At 41.3% G+C, this 15,921-nt stretch overlaps 1 protein-coding gene across 1 annotated transcript in view; it reads right to left on the bottom strand.

The window, feature by feature from the left end:
• LOC121189838 (pro-neuregulin-3, membrane-bound isoform) overlaps positions 1-15,921 on the bottom strand; it is a 288,975-nt gene that overhangs the window by 94,430 nt on the left and 178,624 nt on the right. The window contains exon 2 of the mRNA XM_041050306.1: positions 14,761-14,890. Coding sequence (XP_040906240.1) covers positions 14,761-14,890 — 130 coding nt within the window. The remainder of the gene's footprint in view (positions 1-14,760; positions 14,891-15,921) is intronic.

The following is a 15,921-nucleotide window of genomic DNA, read 5'->3' as shown; positions in this document are numbered from 1 at the left end:
GGAGAAGTCGGTTGTGCCTCCGATCTCGCTCCAGGCGTTTCTGTTTTTTTTTTTGCCTCAAGTCGTGTAAACGTGCTTTGCTGCATGTTTTGCATAATTTTGCAAACAGCTCCTTCAAGTTAGCAAAGCCCTGGCTAAGCACACTAATAATTGATGGTGGTGGTGCTACAGCAAAAGTGCCCTTTACGGACTAACCACACTTCATTACTGGACTAAACTGTAGGTCTGCAACTTTTACAAATGGCTGCTTTGAGTGTAGCTTGATGTGAACTTCAGATGGCACCAAAAGAAGAAAGTGCTCTCATGAAAATAAGCACCAAGATGTCCTACAGTACAAACATTTGCTCTGTATGCAAAAAAAACTACATGCTGGCTCAGACCAGCTGATGGGTATTTTCTCATTGGAACAGTCTGTCTCATCCCCAGTGTCAAAAAAAAAAAACCAAACATGGAAAAACCCTGTTTACTGAAAAATATCCCTGCATACATATGCAGTATTTGTGACAATACAACATAATATCCCTCAATAAATATCGTGCTCTTTCCCCTGAGAGCTGAACTTGGCCAGGTTTTTATTCTGTAATTAGCTCTCCTGCAGTGACCTGCTGTGGGTTTTTATTCCCTCGATTTCTCCAACACACACAGATACAAATCCCCACTCACCGTTTCTGCTGCTCTCCACTGTATTCTATACTAACACGACCTCGGTGTCATGTCTCTGCACATATTTACCCACAAGAATACATATTTATGATTCCCGGGTCTGATGTACTGTCTGGACACGGTGAGTTTCTACGTGTGTGAGAGAGATTTCTATAAAAAGACTTTCAACACCGTCAAATTCTCCTGTATCAAATTATTCATGTGATGTCGTATCTAACCTGTTGGATGTCAGTCAGACCAACTCGGCTGCATTTGATTCAGTTCATTTATGCTGGTGTGAAGGCTGGAATTTCAGCTTTGGCTTTGACCAAACCACCGTGCCAAGAATACATGAAAATGAGGGTCTCACACTGCTTCAGAGCAGACTCTGGTTCTATGTTGCTGATCTGCTGTAGGCATCCTAAAAACACAAACGCATCACATATCTTATAAAATACAAACCTGGAATACAATAAATAATTACACATTGGTCCAGTACATATCCACCAATAAGTAATGCCGGTTATACTCGCAGCTTAAATTTCTCTTCTGTTGTTTTTGCAGTTCAACACAATTAAAAAAAGATCGACTTCCAGCAGCTAAATTAAAATGTAGGAAAGGATTCCACTGTGAATTTATTAAGGTACGGCAGAGAATCCACCACCCTGCATATATTTCATTTACTATCCATGTAAGTGGTTTGGCCACAGCACTGCTTCCAGAGCTTTGATGTTGTGTAATTATCTCTCAATTGTGTACAAAGTTTAAAAAAAAAAAATAAATAAAAAGCATGAAAATATGCTGTTATCAACCATATATGCATATATGGATACACAGCTATCAAATTAAGGCATGTGAAGAGTCTTAAACTGTAAAAAAGAAAATAAAAATGGAAGCAGGAGTAAAAAATAATGAGCAGTGTCTCTTCTCTTTCTCTAAATAACGTCATGTATGATCACTTTCATGTGAGTCTTAAGGCGATCTGAGATCACATGCTTTTAATTCTCTGAGAACATTATTTATAGAAATACTCAGCACATCAGAATGATTGTTATCCCTCCTGTCAGTTCTTTTCACCAACAGATGTTTGATTATTACACAGGGAGACATTAGCAGCCACTCTTGCTAGCTCGCCAGTCGCTATCAGCTGATTTATAACACATATCAAAGCTAATTCCACTGACTTCCGCCCCAGCACCGCTCCATCTGCAATGCTGATCGATCTGCCCTTTGTATCTCCATAAGCCAGCCTACCGTACACTAATAGAGGAGGTATAAAGTTACTTTGTGACCTTAATAAAACCTTCACTTTGTACTTTAGTCTGCAACTGCCTCCTGAATCAAGCGGCTCAGCGGCATCTCCACATAAAAGCAAACATCCCGGCCTGCTTTGGACACTGTAAATCTGTCCAACATCCACATCCACTCCACCTTTCCTCCTTTCACATTCTGTTTGCTCTGCATGATGCCGTGACACAAGTTGTCACAGAAAGAAGCCGGGCCTCTTCTATCTCAGAAGCGTGACAGGCAGAGTGTGTGAAAGTACACAGGTGGAAGGAGGAGGAAATTATTTGGTGTGTAATAAAAATGAGGCGAGGTCGGGAGGTTACGCTGGAACGACAATAAAGGATTCAGTGTGAGCATCTTTCAATAGCCCTGTTGAAAATGTCACAAAATCTTTACCCTGGAAGGAAAAAATATATTCTACCTTCACAAAGGGGCCTAAGCCAAAGGTCGTTTTATTTCATCAATAGAATTTCTCAGCAGGACATACCACAGGGAGCCGCCCAAACAGACTTTAGAAAGACTTAACGACTCTTGCAGGGGCTTAATATTTTCTAATTTTTTGGGAAAATTTTGTAATTAGCAAGCGCCACCACTGGGCCCTTCAACAAAGCCATTATAGTAAAACTTATATCTTTGGAACTTCCCTCGTTCCCAGAGCACAACAAGATGTTTAGGTCGTAATCACGGCTGACTTTTCAGAGGGCTTTGTTCTCGCTGCCTCACAATGCAAAGCCACCACCGCAGCTGCATTTGAGAATGAAAGTTTGATGAAGCACGCTTTTTCTTCCTTGGCAAATTATTCACTACAGTCCCATTACAGAAATACGGTAATGGACAATCAGCACTGGGCATGTCAGCGCAGCTAATAAAGTCAGGAGCGTGGATCCCATGTGTGTTCAATGGGAACCAGCTGGACATTTGTTTAGCAACATGATAACATTCACCAGAGCTGAATGTGAAGACTGTGCAAAAACATTTTAGTTCTGCACAGTTAACAAGGGAAATATTCAATCATGGGTTTGCTTTACCTCTTTTACAATTAAAAAAAAAAAAGATATCTTAATGGTGCCTGGGACTTTGACTGTAGACAATCAGATTTAGTCAGTTTTAGATATTGAGCTCATAATTAATGTGAAAAGTAGTTTTATCCTTGTTAATCTATTTTGAGTGCGAACATAGAAGATTAAAACGTAAAAAAAAAGAAAGAAAAAAGAAAAAAAACATTAACAAAATTCTTTTTTCTGAACATTTGACCCTTCACCTTTTGTTACTGCAACATGGTGTCACGTCCATTTTACTCTCTCCCATGATTCCACGAGGGATGGGGAGACAGACAGAGGGAGTCAGAGGTCTCAGTTTGAGGGTGACTCAGTTCAAATGTTAATTGGCAGTTCGAAAAGTCAGTTCACAGCTTTGACATACAGCAGGCAGTGTAATTTAAGACGACTAAAAATGTGGGTTGTCAGTGTGCTAGCTCTACACTGAACTCTACTGTTCTTCTTCTGTGTCAGTTCAGTTAGTCAAGTAGGAGCCGTCAGAGGAAAGCACCTGAAAAATATTCCAACAACGTTTAGAAGCACGAGGACGCAGCTCAAAAAGAGAAACTCTGTGCATGTGACGAAAACCCGGGGTGTCGCAGTTTTTTTGGCTGCAAACAGCTCACACACAAACACACACACACACACACACACACACACACACACACACACACACACACACACACACACACACAGAGACACAGAAAGGAACACAAACTTGTTAAATGGTCCCAGCAGGGTCTTTCAGGCAGCTGTGTCCTAATTTCATACTACATATTCATTTTATCTGGGTTTTCAGTTTGCAACGCATTCATACTGGGAAACTAAGTCGGTGTACAGATGTCAGCATGCAGACTAAGTAAATGCTTGATTTTTGAAAAGAGAGTCGATGGACGCTATTGTCCCATAATTCAACGCGGGGAGCCAAAATTAAAACCAATTACATGATGATGGATGACAAAGGAATAACAACTGAACGGGTAGAATCAAAACATTTTGCTTCCTGTTGGTGCAGTTCAGATTGGACCCTGTCAGCAGTGTTCACTGAACATGCACTTTAATGTCTTGCATACTAATGGTTAGAACAGTAAATTCTGCAGATTAGTAAATGCTTAGTAGTAAACAGTGTGGAACTGGGGCACAGTGTTTCGCCAGTGTCTCCCGTCCAACTAAGTTAGTGCAGTGATGGCATTGTGGGTAAACACCACCACTGATGAGAGCGTGATATACAACACGAGAACGTGTGTTACTTTTGTCCACTTGTGTTTGTGCTCTTGTACATGTATAGTATGTGTGTATGTGTAGAGACATTTCGGGAAACTGAGGACATTTTATTTTCTTTTGCTTGCTCCTTCGTTCTATAAGTGAATGTTTACGGTATGTGTGCTGACAGGCTTGTGCACCTGAGTGTGTGTGTGTGTGTGAGTGTGTGTGTGCTGTATGTTAGCTTTTGAATGCCATTACGTGTGAGTGTGACAGGTTGAGCTCATGTGACATGAGAAGTGCTAGACTTTGACAGGGAAGCTTGTCAGCATCCATCAGTATCACTGCCGATATCTCCTCACAACCCCCACTCCTTCACTTCATTCGTCCTCCTCTCCTCTCCTCTCCTCATACTGTACCATCTCGATCTCTTCCACTCTTCCACTCGCATCAAAGAAGTGCACGAACACACATGCACTCATCTCCAGCTCCCTCACTCCTTCATTCACACCATCACTCATCCATGCGTTCCTCTTCTTCTCCCTCAGTAACAAGCTGACAAACGCACATCAGGCCGACCTACAGTACATCATGACATCTCCTGACAAATGCTGGATTCAATCTATGACAATAGCTGGAGGACGGGAAGACTCCAATACGCCCAGTCTCAGCCTGAAGCAAAGCATTGTGGGGCTACAACCCTGAAATAGTTTCTCTGGTCTTGGTCAGACACAAACAGCCCTGCAGTAATCAGAAAAAAAAGAGTAATGACTCCATTACTGCGTATGTTTCTACAGCACATGATTATCTTTTTTATAGCCAGCGGTGTTTATGTACACACATAAACACAACACCCACACACTCTCACCCAGACACACACACACAGGCTCGTGCACAATCTAATAAACTATTATATGCAATAAGAAACATATTATATGCAGATTAGGGAGCACTGATTAGAAATAATACAGAATGTCTGTTTAATTTATTGATTAAATTGAAACAAATTATTTCAGCATTTTTCAGCTGGTAATATTAATCTGTGGAGCCTTCGGGTTTCAGCTCTCCCACAGTCGATTCAGCTCTCATGACTCAAACGCGACACAAAACAAGTTGTGACTCAGCACCATGATTCATATTTCATATTTATTTATTCTTATTGACTCCATAAAAGCAATAATAAAATGTAACACGAGGGTTTTTCTAAAAGTGTTTCTGCTGTTATCGTGTGTTGGAGCCATTTAATCCCGTTCTCTCCCTGCATTATAAACAGGCGACAGTCCAATCGAGGCATCACCCACAAGATTATGTTTGGAATATATGTGTTTATTCTCAGTTGCAGCTGTCATCAGCAGAGTGAAAAGTCTGTTTAATTAGACTCAATTATGTTTTTAAAATTATAATATGATATATATGATAGGCAATAAAAGGCAATAGAGAAAAGTACGGATGGCTTTTTCCTGATTCCAGTAACTGAAAGGCAGAAGTGAGGAAAACTGAAAATCCTGCCAAAGTAATTTCAGATTTTTGGCCATCATGCTTCCATCGGTTGTAATAACATTGTACTCACTAAGGTTGTGTATGACATTTGGGAATGAGATAGTTTGATAGTGAGCAGTGACTTGTGCATATATCTAAATCCCATTCTAAACTGGTGTACGAGTGCACATTAAGCACTGGAACAGATTCAGACTTTTACCGATGGACTTTCTGGAACAACTTTCTCGTTCTGTACTTTACATAGCTGTGTGCACAGGTTTCTTGTGCAATGAAGGATTATAACAGAAATCACAGTTGTGCCGACTTTTATTTTTACCTGTGGAGAATCTCTTTAGCTTTTTTACAAACTGTAATAAGTTAATAGTTAATGTGTCTCACATGACCATTTATACCGTGCGTAAAAACCATAATTTCATTTAGTTTGAGCTGGCACATTTATTCTTAACCTTGAGACTCATAGCTTTTTCTAGAGCTTTCAACCATGTCACCTTCTTAAACAGCAAATGGAGGCACATTTAAAAAACAAAACTGCAGTCACAACAAATGAGATCTCAAGGTTTCTTCAGAGTTACAGAATTTCAGCAGGTGATCTGTGCCTGTTCAGGTAAGATTTAATTGTCACTAACTGCTCCTAATAGGACAATTACAGGGTCAAAATGGGCATTAGCTGAGTGTCGGTGACCTTGACTAGCTTTTGAAACGGGAAAGCATTAAATATTCATGAACACTTAAGGGCAGAAGAGGCGGATGAGGGAGCTGCTTCATGTAGACGTTGTGTGTGAACCCTGTCCTCATTACATGCAGCATGTGTGTGTGGGTGCTTTGCTATAGTGCACACGCGCTACATGTGAGCTCACATGTGCACTTACATGTGTGTGTAATCATCCTCTGAAAACACAACGACAGAGGGCTGCTTACTGTTGGCCAGAGCAGGAGACAGACATATCTGGGCTCGGGGCGCTGCTGCCATTTCAGAGTGAAGTGCACTACAGTAAAAACATACATCAGCTGGCTGCTGTAGCTCCCAGGTAGCACCGGGACTCTAGACCTGCTTAATATTTCAGACACAGCTTATCTTTAGTTATTCTCTCTTTTCTATTGTCTCTCTCTGTCTCTTTCAATCTCTGTTCCTCTCGTTTCTCTCTTTCTTCTTTTCTCAGCAATCCTTTATGTAAATATATTTCACTTTTAACTCTCCTCTTTTTACTGTTGATGAATGGATGATGATGTTCATGAATTTTCTTTCCCTTGCTTCATGCACGCTGAAACTCACCTCTGAGCCAGAGTTCAGTCAGTGGGGAAAGATTACGGAAGAGCACAGAAAATTACAGTGTCCTTTTGGCCATCTTTAAACTTTCCCCAATCTTTAAAAAAAAAAAAAAAAATATATATATATATATATATATATATATATATATAAAATAAATAAATAAATCAACAGTTCATCTCTATGCTCTCTCCCGTATTTATTCCGAGTTCTCCATCCTGCAGGAGGATGCAACGCGAACTCAGTCAGAGTTTTGGAGGGAAAAGGAGAGTTCATTTGCATACATTTGCATCCTATTAACACATCAAACCTGCTGACTTGAAAGGGATGCCTTGATTAGGAACATCACCAAATTACTGTACGTCTACTTCCTCACTCCTCTTTTCCCTGTGTCCTCTCACTATCTCCTTAGCTTACTTCTCCTCTGCGTCACTGCTAAGTATTGTCACAGTACACATCCTGTGCTTGTGTCTGTGCACATCATTATAGGGAATAATGCTGGAGTATCCCTCAACCTTTGATGTGCCAAACACTTCCTTTAACCCCATCTCTGCCTTTTGCCTTCTTCCCTTTCTTGTCTTGTCTTTCACCATAAGGCCAAAGGTTTGGCAGACCTGTCAAACATTTCAATTTGTGTGTGTGTGCATGTGTGTGTGCACGCGTGTTGTCTCAACGCACACACCCACAATTGGCTTTTACACATGACCAAATGTACTGCACCATAGTATGTTGAGAGCCTCCTAAAGATGAGCCGACTGTGTGGGTGTTGGAATATAAATGTCCTCCCACATCTGCACTCACTGATTTCCATCACCGGTTTATGTTCTGAAATACACCCTGACTGTCACTCACTTCAAAAGCACGGCAGGAAGTGAAATTATTTTTACGAATGCTGGACTGTCTGTCGTCCAATATGTCTCCTTCCTCACTGTTTGGCAAAACATTTAGGACAGTCCACCATTTACTGCACATTATGTAAAAGAGCATCACGGAAATCTGAAATTTAAAAAATAAATTTGATGGTGTATTGTTGTTACAAGAAGAAACGCTGAAATGCTCTGTTAATCTCTGTTACCTTACATGATACTTTTTATTAGTAACTGCATGAAACATTAATGTTCTAATGTAAAAAGTGCATTTTCAATTTCTGATTGTCATTACTGGTGCTGCGTAAAACATATTTTTTTTTTTCTTTTTACTGCCGAGCATTAGTGCAGTCTCTTCTGTGAAATCAGGAGAATTACAGTATTAATAAGACCACACTGTAATTTATCTGACTGGTTTAGGATATTCTTTATCAAACCGTCTTTAAAATCCTGCAGCTGGCATCACGAGGGTCTAACTGCCACAGGCTGTGAGGGTTATTCACAGGAAAACGTCACTGTGATTAACGATCGTAATTTGTCTAAGTATTATTATTCATAACAGTGTTAAATGTGACAATTATTTAAAGCTTTCAGGGATTACCACCAGCAGTGCACGTTCCAATTTTCTATTTCCTGTCGCTTTCTGTCAGAATCGTGTGTGTTGTTACACCTACGTTACACTGCGGGCGGTAACAACAGAAACCAGCATCTGGTCTTGTTTAAATTTTCATTATGATATTTGACAGATTCAGATTCAGAGAGTTACTTTTCCCATATGAACATATGTAGAATGTTGTTTCTCATATGGAGACTGAGTATTCTTAGACACGCGCACGCACACACGGTAAACATATGTTTACGCTTGCGAAAGAGCCTTAATCAGACACTCAGATAGATGCCGTTTACCAAACTGAGTGAGCTGTGCAATTTAATTAGTTAAATCTTGTTAATTAAAAGACGTCAATACAAATCAGTGGGAAGTTGAGAAGTTGGAGAGTTTAGGAAATGGCACTGAGAAGCCAGCCTGAAAAAAAAGGCAGAAAATTGCACATTAATCCGATGGGTCAGTACTCAGTCTGCTTTTAGCTGTGGTTTAGCTGCTTCACCAGCTCATCTCTAACTTTGTCTCTCTGCCATTTAATGCCGGGCAGGTGGCTAAAGTGGATTTATCAGAACTCGTTTGCTGAGTTTGGTAGGAGAGGTGAGACTAAACCAAAACAACGAGCTAAAATAGAGTAAAAGCTCAGTGCAGCTGCACGATTGATGATGATTGGATCCATAGTTAGTACAAAAATATATTTTGCTTTTTGAAGGAAAACAAGCCACTGCTGCATTTGTTTCCTAGAGCTAAAAAAAAATAAATAGAAACAATAAAAATGATTAAAAAAGAGATTCCACTGCACTGAATCGATTTCCCTTTACATAACACCCTGATTGAGCTGCCAAGAGATCATTAAGCCTTCATTGTGTGCTAATTAAATCAGCACGCAGTGACACAGTGACGTTTGGCCGCCATCGCTCACACTCTCAAGTCCTCTCAGTCAGCATGTCACCGCAAAAGCACTCTCTTCACCGTTTCCTGGTTTGTATTCATCTTCCTCCCTCCTTGCCCCCCCCCCACCCCACCAGCTTGTGTTTTCCATACCAATGCCAAGTGCTCCTCTTTGCATCTCCGAGGACTCACTCACCGAAAGCGGCGCCCTCTAGCCACAATATGCAGTCTCTTATCTGTTTAATTTTCTCCCACCACGAAAGCATGCCACAGCATCAGCCTTGTTTATTACTGTCAGAGAGACACCAGTCGAACTCCCACTGGTGTGCCATTATTATCGCACAGATGGCGATGAGGTTGAGACGGAGAGATAGAGAAGGAGAAAACAGAGAGGGAGAGCAGGGTAAGGAGAAAAAAAAAACAGGCAGAAAGCAAGAGAATGAGTGACTAAGAAAAAAAAACAGCAACCAGATGGTTTTCAGAATGTAGGAAGGAGCAGATCATGTTTTTCTTTTTTTCCTCTGATGATAATACACCTTTACACTGCTCTGTTTGCCGACACACACATGCACACACACAAACACAAACGTGCACTTTGGCATTCTATATAGTGAGCATTTGACACACCTTCATCCCAGAGACTTTGTCCTGTCAACGTAAATTCCTCCTGTCAGAAACAATATTGCACAAAATGCAATGGCCCTTCCATATGTTCCCTCACTCTCTTTCCTCTCACTGCTGACATGTTGGGGTTGGGGAGGGTGGAGGGGCTGGTGTGGTGGGTGGGGGGTATGTAGGGGGGTTGGTTAGTTGCATTTTCCTACACATGCCCAGAGGACAGACTTCAGGACTCTGGACAGTGACGTTTTCTCTGCCGTCTTATTTCTTAATTTGGTCGCCTCCAACATTACGTCTGACTTATTTCTCAGGGGTTTTTCATCATATGCAGTGTCTTCACGAGCCAGTGAGCACTGATCTGGTGATTATCATGTTCGAAGATATTTGGCTGTGTAGGTGAAATTTGGAGGGAAAGCTGAGGCTTATGAGAAATAACCTATGACTGTTGTTTCAACAGCTTTTTACAGCTCATATCTAACTGCATATTGATACAGTCATTGACATTTAATGAAACAATGATTACATCCAACATTACAGCCTGAGCTGTATTAAGCCAATTTTTCATCTAGATACCTACGAGTTGTGAAAATTGTGGCTCTGGAAAAACCTCAGGAATTTCATCTTTGGAATATTGAATGGGCTGCATTTTTGTAGTTTGACTGATGTCTACTGATACTATGAAATATACATCATCATATACAATATTGTATATATTACACACACACACACACACACACACACACACACACACACACACACACACACACACACACACACAAAATATACATATTGCTTGTCTTCTTTCATATGCTTTTAATCTCCTTGTTTACTGGCAGCTTAGATGTGTGTTATTGCTGCTATGTTTTCAATTTTATGCATGTTTCTTGTTAATTGGCTTGCCAGTGTGTGTGCGTGTGTGTGTGTGTGTGTGTGTATGAGTGGGGAAGGTGATGTCATGTACCACACTGAGCTGTCACTCCGCCCCTATGTGGCCCAAGTCAATCTAGCGTTGCTGGTCCGTGGCTGAACGCTTTGGAAAAGCCCGAGGTCACTCAGGAAAGGAAAGGCTGGAGTCCAGAGACACAGGAGGGAGGATGAGGGGGATTGTGTGAGGGTGGGAAGGAGGATTACACTCTGAGAAGAAGTGGTTTGTCTTCTGCACCTTCAACTGCAACAATCAAGACCTTAAATCTACATCCTTCCTACGGACAAATATCCTGGATCAATTAAATTTAATATTAGTTCAGTGTGCAATGAGAAGGGGAAAATGTACGCACACTACACACATCAATCCTCACAGCTGCCACCCTTTCTACATAAGTCATGTTTTAAAAAAAAAAAATGTTGGCAGGAGGATTTTACAATTTCTTCCTGAAAAAGAGCCTGAGTTGGTGAGCTCTGTGACCTGCAACACAGTCTGGACCAACATCTTAGCTTCCAACACACAAGCTGCACACAAGATGCGTGTGTGTGCGTATGTGTCATGTATCTGTCTCAGCCCCTGGTCTCACTGGCGGGGGCTTTGGGGGATCTTTTCCAAACCCTCCCTACCTCCACCTGCCAGGTGAGATTGCCTTTCTATCGCTCTGGAATAGCCTCTCAACAGAGGGCAATGAGACAGGCTTATACCTAGCCCCTGTTGCTAACCAGGCTGAGGGAGATCCTCTCTGCCCGGTCACCCTGACAGGAGGAAATAAATAATACATGCAGCAGAAATCAATCATTGTACCTCTGAAGACAGAATAAACAAACAGTGGCAAGTTAAAAGATGTACATCTGAATAACCAGGTCCTTCACATCAAAAGAAGGACTGAGGCAATTAGAAATTTGTTGCTTCTCCTAAAACTAGAGTAACAAAGTAAAGAGAGGAGAGAGAGTAAGGGTGTATAGGCAAATAGGGAAGGGGAGATATTTAAACAGACATTATTTGAACCGGTAATTACATTAAAACTATCATTAGAGTTTTTGTTCTCTTTGGGAAAATCCAGCTAAGCTGAAAAAGTAATTAATCAAATTCAGCATCACACACTTTTATAACTGAATGGCTTGGCCTGTTGCCATATTCTGAAAATATTATCTCAGCACACTGACTAATTTACTGGTTAGCTGAGCACTAATGATTGAATGCCTGAGTATGTTGCCCAAAGCAGTGACAGTGAGCATTAGCATGTGTGTGTGTGTATGTGTGTGTGTGTGTGCATGTGTGTGTGTGCGCACGTTGGAATGAGAAGTCCTTGTGACTCACGTTGAATCCCTCCCCATTCGTCCCCGTAGGTTGACAAACACAACCGTCGCACAGTGACAGCGCTAAACAGCGCTCTGGGGGACAATCCTGTGCTTGTTTTACAACTGGTCGGGAGTGGCACTTGATATTTGAGTTACGACTCCGGGAGAAAATCATTGCGAAAAGGATCAAGTTTCATCTAACAAATAAAAATGATTAATTCTGTGAAAAACAACGCCACAAACTGGCTCAATTTATCCCCATTAAACGTCTGGATTGATCACGCTTTTACAACCTGATTTGTCTCAATTTGTTGTAAACACAAACTGAATCAGATTATACATTGATCCTGTGCCAGGGGTGAAATTTGTCATTCTTTTGCTGATGAAGATAAATTAAAGTCTACCAGGATGTCAAATGAAGCACAACGCATCCTGTGTTTTTTTTTCTTTCATGGTGAATTTTGTTAATATTTACTCTCTAGTGTTTAGTCACTTTATTGCCTCACTTTCTCCATCCATTCATAAAATATTCATATGAAGTTTGATTCCAAAAAGACTGACTCATTAGTTTAATTTCTAAGTTCCAAAGCCTAAAATATTACTCTTTCTAAACACTAAACCTTATTTTTTTAAAAATAAACGTACTGATCACACTTCATAGTTTTACTGCACGATCGTAGCAGCTGTTATTCACACTCAGAGTGGATGCCACGTTGCCTCATGGTCCATATCTCTCCTTCAGAAAGCTCATTGCCACACGATTAAGCAGAAGAGATCAACTTGGTGCACAGCTTTCTCTCCTCTGTACCTCAGCACACACATTAACATGCACAGACAGTGTGTTCAAGGCCGTCCCAGCGCACATCACAAACCTTCGCTCTTTAACAGCTACGCTTGTCTACAGATTATGTAGTCATGGCAACGGAAGCGAGCAGTCTCCGACTCCTCGTCCGGCTACGCCTCGGTCTCTCTCTGTGTTCTGCCTCTCTTATCCTGCTTCTCCTTCTCTCGTTCATTTTCTAAAATAAAACAGAAAGCTAACAAAAATAACCAGATGTTTGTGCTGCTGTGAACTTCAGTTGACTTTTGACTGGATTACACACTGAAAACCGAAAACTGCAGAACACAGGTTAAAGTGCATAACTATAACTTATATCTGTATCTATATTCTATGTCTATATCTATCTGCCTATGCACTGAAGAGTTATGGTGTGGTTCAAAGGTCAGGTCAGGGGTCAGGGGTCAGGGATGGGTCTGCAGAGAAGGCAAGAGCATTTTAAAGCGTTGACAAACACGTAGACAAACAAAGCCAGTCTGTTTGCGTGTGTGCGTGCACATCGTGATGAAGTTCTCATGCACATGCTTAAATGCATCTCTTACACTGCTGAGCCAAAACACACCCCTCATTATCATCCACACACTCACACTCTCTCACACACAGACGCACACATGCATACGGATGTATACTTGTAGCCCAGGGGAGGCAAAAACAGACTCTTTGAAAAACAGGTCGGGTGGAAGTCCTGCGGTTAGATTTTGGAAGAAGTTGTTCTGGGACTTAATTAGTAAAGGGTCCCACATTTGAACGGGCTAAGTGCCCATGAGCTCTACTCTAAAATCTGGGACAACTAAGACACACACACGTAAGATGGCAACAGCCATGGCTACACACCCGTACACACCCATACACAGACACACACAGCTTGTGCATACACATACACATGTACAGCTGCACAGAGATTGAGCTGCAGAAATCTTCCCATACAGTTTATTAAGGAGTGTTTGCAGACGGGAGCAGCTCTTTGGATCTGCCAGAACCGAATAGCAAATTAAATGAATCCTTCAAAGTAAATCTGTTGAGTATCAGAGACACAAACGTCTGTATGCTTGAAGCCCTTGATAAGTTCGTGGTTTGGTCTGTCAGCTGAATTCACAGCAGTTAATATGGATTTTAAGCATCAAAATCTCCACAGAAACATTTCAAACTGTAGCATAATCCACTTCTCAGCTGTCGATCCCTGTGTTCGATATGTTGCAAGCAATCGTACGTTTAATAATACAGTGCTGGTTACACTTCCAGGATAGTTTTAGGATAGCAAGGCAACAGTGCAACATGGAAGGACAGCATTTAGCACCTGTGGAGAAACTATGACTGTTCAAACGTGCTGGACCGATCAATGGTGGAGAAGTGGAACATACTGAGAACGGCTGTGAGAACTTTCTGTGGACTGTGTGTTGTCTTTTTTTTGGACACAAATCTAGGTCACCCCTGGAATCCATTGTAACTGTGGTAAATACAAGCAGCTTCCACCGTCCACGAAGGCACAAACACCTTCCTCAGAGCCGCCTTTTAAACCTGCAGGGTGCAGTGAGTGTTTGGTGCTAGAAAAATTTGATTGTATGCTATTTTAAAGCCTATAGTCTTCATATTTCTTAACATGAATAATATTCACACAAAACATACGCAAAAACAGCCATTACATAAACATCCGGGGCATGCAACAGGCTTTACTACTGGAGGCCTTTATAGGGAGGAAGCGCAGGACAAAGAAGGAAACATATTAAACGTAGGAAGGAGCAGAGGATGAGAGAGAGGATGAGGCGCTTAAAATAATCACTTACTTGCAGTGCTTGTGAGGCCCACTTAGCGTCTCGATGACAAAGCATTCGCCACCATTTAGGCAGTAGGCCAGGTCCTTCTCATGACAGGGTTTGAAATGCTCCGAGTGCAGCGGAGGGACAGTTGGAGATGCTGCAGGACAGACAAAGAAAAGCTTGTTAGTCATAATCAACTCCAACACATAGATACAGTGGGGTATCATCTGTATATTTATTTTTATGTATTTGTTTATTTTTCTGAATGCATTCAGCCTCCAACAATCAGGTTTTGTGACAAGCGTTAATTCATCTCACTGTCTTCCAGCAGCCCATTGCTCCTCAGACTTCATTGTAATTGTCTTCTAACTACAGTTCTGCAAATAAAGCATCATATCATCCTGAACTGCAGCAGAAAAAAAAAAACACGTAAACCCAATCAGTTTTCCAGCAGAGGCTACTTACTCTCCACCCAAGGATCCATAACAAGTCTGCCACTGCCTCACCACACACTGCATGTCGTGGATAAAACCAACACACCATTGTTTGTTTACACCCTGCAATGTCACCAGCAAAAAGATGGATGGAGGACGGGTAATAATCTGTCCTGCTGTGATTAATACTCCGTGGTCACAGTTGTGCTGTTGGAGAGCTTGACTTCTCCGAGCGATTTATCACAACATGCATGGCTGATTGTGGACAGTGCATGCTTCTGAGGGAATCTGCTCAGTGCACCTCACTGCATGATCTTATAATTGAAATTAATAAGTGAGCATGAGCTGTTTAAGAGGAAATAAGGGAAATGCAAAAGAGCTCTGAGTTAAGATCTGAGGGAAAAAAGATGCAGTTAAGGGTGTTAAAGCGTTTTTGTGCTCGTTTGGGGATCATTTATAAAAAATAAGTAAATAAATTAAAAAAAGATAAATTAAAATGTAGAGATTTCAGAGGTCATGGGCAGTCATCCATCAGCAGTGCCTCAGATGCAGCTGGTTGGGGGCACTGCGTTCAGACATGGGGAGAAATCAGATCTGCACCACAGATGATGCTCTTATTAATATCAGACCAGACTGCTGACTGTTTCCTTTGTGCTTACAAATAAAAAATGAGTATGCTCAAGGCTCAGCCATGTTTTCAAAGTAGCTGGATGAGCAGTGATGAACAAGAATGTTATGCTTCAGTGGTTAAAAA

Source organism: Toxotes jaculatrix, chromosome 11, assembly GCF_017976425.1.
Source record: "Toxotes jaculatrix isolate fToxJac2 chromosome 11, fToxJac2.pri, whole genome shotgun sequence".
Classification (NCBI taxonomy): Eukaryota; Metazoa; Chordata; class Actinopteri; family Toxotidae; genus Toxotes; species Toxotes jaculatrix.
This window is presented reverse-complemented; position numbering and strand designations above follow the sequence as displayed.